The sequence below is a fragment of the Macaca mulatta genome, chromosome 1, assembly GCF_049350105.2.
Source record: "Macaca mulatta isolate MMU2019108-1 chromosome 1, T2T-MMU8v2.0, whole genome shotgun sequence".
NCBI lineage: Eukaryota > Metazoa > Chordata > Mammalia > Primates > Cercopithecidae > Macaca > Macaca mulatta.
The window spans coordinates 145,836,196-145,848,765 of record NC_133406.1 but is presented as its reverse complement, the minus strand read 5'-3'; the positions used below and the strand labels follow the sequence as shown (position 1 = coordinate 145,848,765).

General features: G+C 37.9%; 1 protein-coding gene across 3 annotated transcripts in view; it reads left to right on the top strand.

The window, feature by feature from the left end:
* The window catches only part of ABCD3 (ATP binding cassette subfamily D member 3), a 100,759-nt gene that overhangs the window by 34,783 nt on the left and 53,406 nt on the right, over nt 1–12,570 (top strand). For all 3 annotated transcript variants that reach the window (XM_015145391.3, XM_015145401.3, XM_015145406.3), the window contains exon 2: nt 12,245–12,281. In XM_015145391.3, coding sequence (XP_015000877.1) covers nt 12,245–12,281 — 37 coding nt within the window. The remainder of the gene's footprint in view (nt 1–12,244; nt 12,282–12,570) is intronic.

Below are 12,570 nucleotides of genomic sequence, written 5' to 3'. Positions count from 1 at the left end.
TGTCTTGTGCCAGTTTTCAGAGGGAATGCTTCCAGTTTTTGCCCATTCAGTATGATATTGGCTGTGGGTTTGTCATAAATAGCTCTTATGATTTTGAGATATGTTCCATCAATACCGAATTTATTGAGAGTTTTTAGCATGAAGGGCTGTTGAATTTTGTCAAAGGCCTTTTCTGCATCTATTGAGATAATCATGTGGTTTTTGTCTTTGGTTCTGTTTATATGCTGGATTATGTTTATTGATTTGCATATGTTGAACCAGCCTTGCATCCCAGGGATGAAGCCAACTTGATCATGGTGGATAAGCTTTTTGATATGCTGCTGGATCCGGTTTGCCAGTATTTTATTGAGGATTTTTGCATCGATGTTCATCAGGGATATTGGTCCAAAGTTCTCTTTTTTTGTTGTGTCTCTGCCAGGCTTTGGTATCAGGATGATGTTGGCCTCATAAAATGAGTTAGGGAGGATTCCCTCTTTTTCTATTGATTGGAATAGTTTCAGAAGGAATGGTACCAGCTCCTCCTTGTACCTCTGGTAGAATTCAGCTGTGAATCCATCTGGTCCTGGACTTTTTTTGGTTGGTAGGCTATTAATTATTGCCTCAATTTCAGAGCCTGCTATTGGTCTATTCAGGGATTCAGCTTCTTCCTGGTTTAGTCTTGGGAGAGTGTAAGTGTCCAGGAAATTATCCATTTCTTCTAGATTTTCTAGTTTATTTGCGTAGAGGTGTTTATAGTATTCTCTGATGGTAGTTTGTATTTCTGTGAGGTCGGTGGTGATATCCCCTTTATCATTTTTTATTGCGTCAATTTGATTCTTCTCTCTTTTCTTCTTTATTAGTCTTGCTAGTGGTCTGTCAATTTTGTTGATCTTTTCAAAAAACCAACTCCTGGATTCATTGATTTTTTGGAGGGTTTTTTGTGTCTCTGTCTCCTTCAGTTCTGCTCTGATCTTAGTTATTTCTTGCCTTCTGCTAGCTTTTGAATGTGTTTGCTCTTGCTTCTCTAGTTCTTTTAATTGTGATGTTAGAGTGTCAATTTTAGATCTTTCCAGCTTTCTCTTGTGGGCATTTAGTGCTATAAATTTCCCTCTACACACTGCTTTAAATGTGTCCCAGAGATTCTGGTATGTTGTATCTTTGTTCTCATTGGTTTCAAAGAACATCTTTATTTCTGCCTTCATTTCGTTGTGTACCCAGTAGTCATTCAGGAGCAGGTTATTCAGTTTCCATGTAGTTGAGTGGTTTTGATTGAGTTTCTTAGTCCTGAGTTCTAGTTTGATTGCACTGTGGTCTGAGAGACTGTTTGTTATAATTTCTGTTCTTGTACATTTGCTGAGGAGTGCTTTACTTCCAATTATGTGGTCAATTTTGGAATAAGTGTGATGTGGTGCTGAGAAGAATGTATATTCTGTTGATTTGGGGTGGAGAGTTCTGTAGATGTCTATTAGGTCTGCTTGCTGCAGAGATGAGTTCAATTCCTGGATATCCTTGTTAACTTTCTGTCTCGTTGATCTGTCTAATGTTGACAGTGGAGTGTTGAAGTCTCCCATTATTATTGTATGGGAGTCTAAGTCTCTTTGTAAGTCTCTAAGGACTTGCTTTATGAATCTGGGTGCTCCTGTATTGGGTGCAAATATATTTAGGATAGTTAGCTCTTCCTGTTGAATTGATCCCTTTACCATTATGTAATGGCCTTCTTTGTCTCTTTTGATCTTTGATGTTTTAAAGTCTGTTTTATCAGAGACTAGTATTGCAACCCCTGCTTTTTTTTGTTCTCTATTTGCTTGGTAGATCTTCCTCCATCCCTTTATTTTGAGCCTATGTGTGTCTCTGCATGTGAGATGGGTCTTCTGAATACAGCAGACTGATGGGTCTTGACTCTTTATCCAGTTTGCCAGTCTGTGTCTTTTAATTGGAGCATTTAGTCCATTTACATATTGTTATGTGTGAACTTGATCCTGCCATTATGATATTAACTGGTTATTTTGCTCGTTAGTTGATGCAGTTTCTTCCTAGCCTCGATGGTCTTTACATTTTGGCATGTTTTTGCAATGGCTGGTACCGGTTGTTCCTTTCCGTGTTTAGTGCTTCCTTCAGGGTCTCTTGTAAGGCAGGCCTGGTGGTGACAAAATCTCTAAGCATTTGCTTATCTGTAAAGGATTTTATTTCTCCTTCACTTATGAAACTTAGTTTGGCTGGATATGAAATTCTGGGTTTAAAATTCTTTTCTTTAAGAATGTTGAATATTGGCCCCTACTCTCTTCTGGCTTGTAGAGTTTCTGCCGAGAGATCTGCTGTTAGTCTGATGGGCTTCCCTTTGTGGGTAACCCGACCTTTCTCTCTGGCTGCTCTTAAGATTTTTTCCTTCATTTCAACTTTGGCGAATCTGGCAATTATGTGTCTTGGAGTTGCTCTTCTCGAGGAGTATCTTTGTGGCGTTCTCTGTATTTCCTGAATTTGAATGTTGGCCTGCCCTACTATGTTGGGGAAGTTCTCCTGGATGATATCCTGAAGAGTGTTTTCTAACTTGGTTCCATTTTCCTCCTCACTTTCAGGCACCCCAATCAGATGTAGATTTGGTTTTTTTACATAATCCCATACTTCTTGAAGGCTTTGTTCATTTCTTTTTCTTCTTTTTTCTTTTGGTTTCTCTTCTCGCTTCATTTCATTCATTTGATCCTCAATTGCTGATACTCTTTCTTCCAGTTGATCGAGTCGGTCACTGAAGCTTGTGCATTTGTCACGTATTTCTCGTGTCATGGTTTTCATCTCTGTCCGTTCGTTTATGGCCTTCTCTGCATTAATTATTCTGGTTATCAATTCTTCCACTCTTTTTTCAAGATTTTTAGTTTCTTTGCGCTGGGTACGTAATTCCTCCTTTAGCTCTGAGAAGTTTGATGGACCGAAGCCTTCTTCTCTCATCTCGTCAAAGTCATTCTCCGTCCAGCTTTGATCCGTTGCTGGCGACGAGCTGTGTTCCTCAGTTGATAATGCAGAAATCACCTGTCGTCTGTGTCGCTCGCGCTGGGAGCTGGAGACTGGAGCTGTTCCTATTCGGCCATCTTGCTCCGCCCCCCTAATCAGTAATACTTTATCATCCTCCCAGATAGTAAAAATACTTTAGAACACTGCCTTCATTGACTTTTCTCCTAATTTATGTGCATTTGTTGTAGTGTAACTTTTTCTTAGCTGTGTGAAATCTCTTAAACCTATTGATTATATATTTAATTTCAATTGTATATTTTATTTTTTGAAATTTCATTTGGTTTTCTCAGATCAGTGTTACTTTTTGGTAGGTATCTTCTTGGTAGATATCTACTTCTTGGTACCTACTTCTTGGTAGTTACCTTAAAATTTTTTCTGTGTGTATTTACAAAAATACAGTCTATGTTGTTTTTTAGGATGAGTCTGGAAATGCCAACTGAAATTTGGGGTTTGTTTTTGTTTTCTACAATTTCTGCTAGTCCTTGGTTATGGAGTCTAATTTCCTTAGTGCTTGGATTATTTTTTATTATGGTCTGGACATTTTATTTAAAATTACTTGTCAGAATAATTTTGAGGCTTGTAATAAACATACTTTCCTTTTAAGAGCAAAGTCTGCTTCTTTACCTAGGAGCATTGTCAGTCAAGGAACGACTTAAACCAAGTTTCTTGAGAACACAGTCTAAATTTTTTAGTATAGCATCTTAATAAACAAAAACAACACTCAATGTTTCAGATTTTATATTGGTTTCCCAAAGGATTTATAGCACTGTATTTCCAAATCATTGTCATGTTAATGTCTTGCAAATCAACATCTCTGCTCATGAACTTCAAATCTAAGCATTTTTAAAAATTGTCCTCTGAACATTTCCATATACTTAGCTTACTGGGATGTGAAATCAACATGTTTACAATGAATCCAATTACTGTTTCTCTGAATGCTTATTTTACTGTTATTTATTGTAGTCAGTGAAATCACTGTCCTCTAGTCATCCAGGGTGCAAACTGCGTTTGAGACTTGGAGAAGAATACTTTGCCTTTTGAGATACCAGTTTGGAGTTGATGGCTGCTAATACTTCCCCTGACTTTAAGTTTGTAGTCTTCTCTCCCTCTCATTTCCATATGCAGTTAGTTCCCAACTCTTATTTATTCCCTTTCTTGTCATTTCTAGTAATTTTCATGCTTCTTTCTTCCACTCTCATACCCACTGCCTTTGTTCAGGCATTCATCATCTCTGATCTTGGGATAATCCTTGGGTGCCTAATACATTCTAATCACTGAGGGCAAAAGTTAACAGGTAAATATTATTGTCCTCACCATTACAGATGAGGATACATCTTTCTTCAGTCACACAGCCGGTAAATGGTGTAATATTAATCACTAACATTTTTTGAATCTTTATGCCAGGCTGTATTATAAGGACTTTACATGTTTTTGCTAATGGTGTTGTTACCTCCATTTTTCAAATGAGAGAACTAAGGTACAGAGAGATTACATAATTTGCCAAAAGTCACACAGCTAGCACACAGTCAAATTGGGATTCTAGTCCAGGAACTCTCTCTAGGAGGTATACTTTGAACTATTACCAGGATTTGAAGAGATTTCGTCTCTTTCTGAAACGTGTAAGTTCTTTGTATATCATACTAGAAAAGACTGTTTTCCTTTCTTCTAATATACCCTGCTCTCTTAAGAAATCAGTTCTTTTGCTTATCGGGTTCCCTTATGGTAGAACATAATATCATTCTTTTAATCATCTCACCCTATATCCTATCTATTTTTTAAGTCTAAGTTTAGATTCCACATCATTTCTGGAGTAAAGTTTTCACTTTTTCTCCCCCTTGGGTTAACATTAGTTGCTCTTGCCTTTCATAGCACCTTGTTTAGACCATAATACTTAACTTTGTCTGATATGATAGTTGCTTATCTGTATTTTTCTCTAGCTGGATTATGAAATCCTTGAGGGCAAATACTTTACCTGTTAATCTTTAAGTCACTTATGATATACCTGGAGAGCTTGTGGTTTGTAGTAGGGTGTTGATAAGTTTGTAGAGTTTCCACTTTCATATTTTCATTTTGCAATTCTATTTCCTTAATTATTCTAAATTAGTGTTTCTTAAAGTAAAAGGCAATTTTCTTTATATTCGGCTAAATCTTAAGTTAGAGTAAAGGCCCTGTATAATTCATTCCTGCCTACTTCTGCCCATTTCTAACCTTTCTTATCTTCACTCTATATTCTGCATATTCATTGGCTTCCTATCTTCTGTTTCCCTTTTTTTCACTGTGATAGTGCTTCTTAGTCTGTAATTCTAGTAGATCAAAAACATCAACGTTTAACATAATCAGCCTATGACATGGCTTTAACTACTTTTGAGCATTTTCAGTACTGAATCAACATGTGGTGTCTTTTTAAACACTTAAGCTGTCAGTGAAAGTAATATGTGCCCAACTAGGGGTCTTTTAGTGTGAAGTTGTGATTATATTCAAAATTAGATAAAATAAGTTATTTAGAAATATTCTATGTACTAGAAGTAATAGAGATATGGCAATTACCTTTTTTGTTGTTGTTTTTTAAAAGAAGTGGATTCAAATGTAGCTGAACATCTGAGCATTTATTTTGAAATGGTACCTTAAAACAATTGTCTTACCCAGCGGGTGTTGTGAGGATGTGTATCCTTCTACTCCTAAGATTGCTTGTCATAGGCAGCTGCTCTGTGGTTAACTTGGTCCGGTTGGTTTACTGCCTTGGCCCTGGCAGGTTTCCCAGTTTCATATCTGGTCACTTAGATCTTTTTGCTTTGTTGTTAAAATCCAGAAGTCTTGGCCTGACTCAACTAAAAATCTTCCTTTAAAAAATATTTGTGAAAGGAAATTTACTAACATACTAAGTGAAACAAAGTTTAGAAGGCAAAACAAGATAGAAGTACCTACTGTGTATCAGACTTAGTCTTAGGCCTGAGTAGAGATGAAGAAGACATGGCCCCTGCTCTCAAGAAGCTGATGAGGGGAGAGGTATGATGTACAGATTGCCTAGGGAACACAGAGGGTGTACCTAATACACACTGTGTGAGAGTAGAGAATGGACAGGAAGGTTTCTTAGACAAGGTCATCATGTAATTTATTATCCTAACTGGTACAGTTTTGAGACTGAAAGAGTGTAATTAATTATTATATCAGGACAAAAGGTGTAAACACGGACCATTCTGGGCAAACTTAATATACATGGCCACTCCATTCCAAGAAGATATGTGCTGAATTGTAAAGAGAAGTAGTAATCAAATAGGTTGATTGAGGAAGAGTCCTTTAAAGCAGAAGAAATAGTATGTGAGGAAATAGTGGGGTAAGAGTGAGCACAGTATTAGGTTGAAGCATGTGCAGTTGCCATTTTGTAAGTGAGAAATGGTCAAATAATTGCAGGTTCTCGTAGTTTAAGCTGATAGATGAAGGTAACTTGAGCACAGAGTGTTTGTGCCTAGTGGCAGGAGATGAACCTGAAAAGAAGGCAGGAGCCAGATTGTGAAGTTCTTTGAGTACTGTTTTATGGAATTTGGATTTTATTCTGAAAGTCATTATGTGCATGTTTATGTTTAAACTTTAATTATAAGGTATTTATTTAGTTTTTGAATAGGCAATACATTCTCATGGTCTGAAATTAAAAAAAAAATCTGTTGGTTTAAGTGGGAATAGTTTGTAGTTTTCTTCATTTAATTTTTGTTAGATTTTGGTGTCAGTGGTTTTTTTTGTTTGTTTGTTTGTTTTTGGAGACAGAGCCTTGCTGTGTTGCCCTAGCTGGAGTGCAGTGGCAGAATCTCAGCTCACCACAACCTCCACTTCCCAGGTTCAAGTGATTCTCATGCCTCAGCCTCCCAGGCATGGGAGCCAGCACTACAGGCATGCGCCAGCACGCCCAGCTAAGTTTTGTATTTTTAATAGAGACAGGGTTTCACCATGTTGGCCAGGCTGTTCTTGAACTCCTGGCCTCAAGTGATCCACCTGCCTCGGCCTTCCAAAGCGCTGGGATCCACCCGCCTGGACTTCCAAAGTGCTCGACCTTCCAAAGTGCAGATGTGAGCCTGCCCAAGTTCGGTTGTCAGTGTTTTACTTGCAGCAAAAATAATGTGGAAACTTCTTTTATCTGTGTCCTAAAACAATTAAAGCACTGGAATTATCCATCCACTGGGGGTTTTGTTAGCATTCCCCAGTAAATTGTTTGGGTTTGGTTCTTTTTTGGGGAATGGAAGGGTAGGAGGTAGGCAGCTCTCAGACAACTTTATAATTTCAGTTTTTCAGTCTGTTTAGTTTTCTCTTCTTTCTGCTAGGTTTGGAAAATTATATTTTTCTAGAAAACTACCCATTTCATTCAGGCTTTCAAAATTCTTTACATAGGGTTGAGATAAGAAGTCTTTTACCTTTTTTTTCCTTCAAATTTTATCTATGTTCATGCTCATTTTTTTTATTTTATTTTTTGTGTTTTTGTACTCCTTTTAAAATTAGATTGTCTCATGATTTATTTTCCAAAGAATTAACTCTTGAATTTTAATGTATTAGTATTTTGTTTTCTAACTCATTAGATTCTGCTTGGGTGGTTTTAAATTTCTTCTGCTTTTTTTTGTTCTTTGTAAACTTTTGGTTGGATGCTTATGTTATTAACTTTTTTTTTCATTTTTTATTGAAATAAATAAGGTTCTGAACATTGCTCTAGGTGAATGCCACAGGATATATATTTTATATAGATGTATGTGGTCTATACATATATGTATGGCTGCGCATATGTATATGTACTTGTGTATATATATTCAGTATGTATATACATATGCACATATTTGATGTGGTTATGGAAATAAGTTGAAAGAGGACAGAAACGAATGATAAGGAACTCAGAAAACAAGTGAGAATATTGTAATAGTTCACATGAGAAATTTTGATGGCCCGAATTGAAATCATAGCAGTAGAAATGGAAAGAAGAGCATAGAGAGAGATTGGAAATGAAGTGTATGAGAAAGGGAAAATAAATATCTGAGAATAACTCACAGCTTTGTAGTTTGGGTAGCTGGTAGATAAAGGTGTGTTCACTGATTTAGGGCGTATGTTCAGTATGGAATAATGGAAGAATAGATTTGGGGTGGAAAGGTGAGTTCAGATATAGACATGTTTGCATTAAATCCAGGTACAGATACCTTATTAAAAATCAGATATTCAAGTCAGGAGCTCAAGAAAGAGGAGGAAGCTGGAGATTTTGAGGGAGGGGGTCAGAGAAAGGGTAGATAGTTGATTTTGTGGTTTGACTGAGGTGGTCTAGAATAGTATCTCTATGATCTAGAGATAATAGGTCTAAAGATGAGTTCTTCAGGGTCTAAATCCTTATAGAACTTTCTTCCTTTTTTTTTTAAGATGAAGTCTTGGTCTGTCACCCTAGCTGGAGTGCAGTGGCGTGATCTTGGCCCACTGCAACCTGCGCCTCCAGGGTTCAAGCCATTCTTCTTCCTCAGCCTTCCGAGTAACTGGGATTGCAGATGTACACCACCATGCCCGGCTAATTTTTTTATTTTTAGTAGAGACAGGGTTTTGCCATGTTGGCCAGGCTGGTCTCGAACTCCTGACCTCAAGTGATCCGCTAGCCTCGGCCTCCCAAAAGTGCTGGGATTACAGGTGTGAGCCACTACACCCGGCCTAAAACTTTCTTTATAGAACCAATTTTGTTTTCATTTTGATGATAAATTAAAAATAAATTAATATAAGCGTATTCTGGGTTGTCTGAATGACTATCATGCTACACGGATTTTGGTGCCAGTATTGTGTTTAAACACTTGCTAAGTGATCATCTGGAGCCCGCATGTCTGATAAACCTCCTGTATTGGAATGTAGATCAGGCTAATGTGTATTAGTGTAAAATCAAGAAAATCAACTTCAACTGCTGTACTCATGCTGAATTATTTTGCCATTAAAAATTTCTTTTATAGTGATAATTACAGGTGAAAGGTATTTTCATAGAACTTCCTGAGAAACAAATCTCATAAAGAACCTTTTAAGAAACTTATAAAGGCATTTTTTTTTTCTTTTTTTCTGAGACCGAGTTTTGCTCTTGTTGCCCAGGCTGGAGTGCAATGGCACGATCTTGGCTCACCGCAACCTCCGCCTCCTGGGTTCTAGTGATTCTTCTGCCTCAGCCTCCCGAGTAGCTGGGATTACAGGCATGCACCACCACACCCGGCTAATTTTGTATTTTTATTAGAGACGGGGTTTCACCATGTTGGTCAGGCTGGTTTCAAACTCCCGACAAGTGATCCTCCTGCCTCAGCCTCCCAAAGTGCTGGGATTACAGGTGTGAGCCACTGCACCTGGCCAAGAATTTTAATTGTCACAGACTGATTAAAGAAAATGGGACTTATATGTAGATTATGTGTTCAGGCCAATTGAAGCTTTATAAGATGTCATGGTTCCCTCTGAACAAAGTGTTTCATGGAAACTTGGAGAGACAAAAGTGATGAAGTGATGGGAGAGCTGACTGACCATGTGACTCACTGGTAGGTGTGTGTGTACATGTGTATATGTATTTTTGTGAGCATCGCACTGCATGAATCTCCACTTATCTCTAAATATTAACTTATAACATTTATTAGTGGTAAGCAGTGTGGCATTTTTATTGAATTTTTTTTATTTTTATGTTGATATACATACATACACATTGTGAAATGATTACTATTATCAAGCTATATTTACCATCCTGTACATTAGATCTCCAGAACTTACTCATCTTGCGTGACTGAACTTTGTGCCTTTTGACCAACTTTTCCCCATTTCCCCCAACCCCTGAGCCCCTGGCAACCACCATTCTACTCTCTGGTTCTATGAGTTTGACTTTTTTAGATTCCACATGTAAGTGAGATCATGCAGAATGTCTTTTTGGGCCTGGCTTATTTAGTTTAATGTCCCCAAGGTTCATCCATGTTGTAGCAAATGACAGAATTTCCTCTTTTTTTTAGAGACAGAGTCTTGCTCTGTCACCTAGGCTGGAGTGCAGTGGCGCAATCTCGGCTCACTGCAACCTTCGCCTTCCGGTTCAAGCCAGTTCTCCTGCCTCAGCCTCCCAAGTAGCTGGGACTACAGGTGCATGCCTCCACACCCAGCTATTTTTTTGCATTTTAGTAGAGACAGGGTTTCACCGTGTTGCCCAGGCTGATCTTGAACTCCTGAGCTCAGGCAGTCTTCCTGCCTCGGGCTCCCAAAGTGCTAGGATTACAGGCCTGAGCTGCCGCACTCAGCTCCTGTTTTTTAAAGGCTGAATTTATTCCATTGTATTTATATACCACAAATTCTTTATCCATTCCTCTCTTGATGGACACTTGGGTTGATTCCATATCTTTTACTGTTATGAATGATGCTGCAGGGAACATGAGAGTGCAGATACCTCTTTGAGATACTGATTTCATTTCCTTAGGATCTATACCCAGAAGTGAGATTGCTGGATCATATGGTAGTTATGTTTAATTTTTTTGAGGAACCTCCATACTGTTTTCCATAATGGTTGTACTAATTTATATTCTTCTCAACCAACAATGTACAAGTGTTCTCTTTTCTCCACGTCCTTGCCAACAGTTATCTTTTATCTTTTTGATAGTAGTCATCCTAAGAAGTATGAGTGTTAGCTCATTGTGGTTTTGATTTGCATTTTTCTGATGATAGTGATGTTGAGCATTTTTCACATACTAGCTGGCCATTTATATGTCTTTTGAGAAATGTCTATTCAGGTCCTTTCCTCGTTTTTTAAAATTGGATTGTTGTCTTGCTGTTGAGTTGTTTGAGTTCCTTATATGTTTTGGATATTAACCCCTAATCAGGTGTATGGTTGCAAATATTTTCTCCCATAGTGTATCTCTTCACTGCATTGTTTCTTTTGTCGTGCTAAAATGCATTTTGTATAACTGTTTTACAATTCATAAAAGATTTTAAACAGGTAAGTAATCCTATAATACAACTGAAGTTAGAAATAATAATAACTTACGTGCTTTTTAAAATAAAACATCTACTGTAGTTAAGTTTGGCTTTCTAGTCTTGTTTGGTGACCTCGTATCTTATTACTGAAGATGTGCATTCTGCAGATCATCAGAGTTCAAATAGGATGTTGAACATAGAGGGTTGAATAATGTATGACCCCTGTAGTAGACTCAGATTCCCCTTTAAAGAAGGGTTTACTGCCCAGCTGTGAGAAATGTGAGATCCTGACAGCCCCCTCTTTCCCCACCCTTGTCCCCCACCTTAGAGTCTGGCTCAGGTCTAGAGACACTCCCCTCTTCTCATGTCACAGACTTCCTGGGGCAGCATGCATTTGCAGACTGAGCAAGGCAGAGGTAAAAAAGGCCTGACTATTTCAGCCCGTCACAGAGTACTCTGATGGACAGTGCTTGCTTTAGAACTTCCTATATGGTTGGCTGAAGTTATGTTGGGCTTGCATCAGTTTGAGTTCTGTCCAAACCTGGTTTCTCTGCCTTCCATTCACAGGTGTTTATCTCTAGTGAACATTTGTACCTCAGACACCATATTACCTCAGCTTCAGAGAAACCAGCCTGCAGTAGCTCCTGATAGCATGGAGCTAGTTTAGTGGAAGGGAATATACATCAAACAAGAAATTTAAAATGTTATCAATGTTATGTTGAAGCATAGGGTGCCATGGTAGTGCGTTATGGAAAGGACCAATGCCCAGCTAATCATATTGTTTTGAGAGGTAGCCTAGACTAGTAGTCAGAATATGAACCTTGGGCATACTGCTTACTCTCTCCAGGCCACTTTCCTCATTTGTAATATGGGAATGACACATATTCTATCATCCTTTAGAAGACTAGCCTGGGATTGCTCACGTGGTTGGGGAAAGATTCCCAGCAGTAAGAGGGAGCAATGCACATCTTCCAAGCCTCTGTTTCTGTCAGTTTGTTGATGTCCCATTGGCCAAAGCGGTTTACATGGCCAAGCTGTGATTCGAGGATGAAGAAGTAGACTTGCATTTATGTTTGTATTTACACACACACGCGCCTAAAAATTACCAAACAGAATGTTATATAATAGTGATAGTTAAAATGTATTAAGCACTTTTTGTAAATAATGCTTAGTAAGAGTCAGCCGGACTATTATTATTTAATATGTTCTATCTCACTATGATATGAAAAAGAAGAAACGCTTTTAAATAATTTGGTATATTTGACATCTTAAAATCATTTTAATGATAACGCTTTTCACATAAAGTAAAGCTCTCTCTTTTTTTCCTCTGCAGTAAGAAAAGTGGAAAACCACCATTACAGAACAATGAGGTAACATTTTAAATCATCTTCTTTTTGGGATTTCATGTATTTATTTCATTTATTTTGTTATATGGCTCTGATTTAGGATAAAATTTTATAATTAGTAGGGAACTTAAAAATCCCTCCAGTCTTCTACACATTACAGGAATGCTGTCTGAAATAGGACTCCTGACAGGAAAGTGTTACCTTAGGAGGCAGCCATAACTGCATTAGTTCTAGCCCATGATGATATTAATTTCCCCCCTTCTAGCTTCTTAGCAGTGACTCTGTTATATCTTTTGTATGGAGATATATCTTG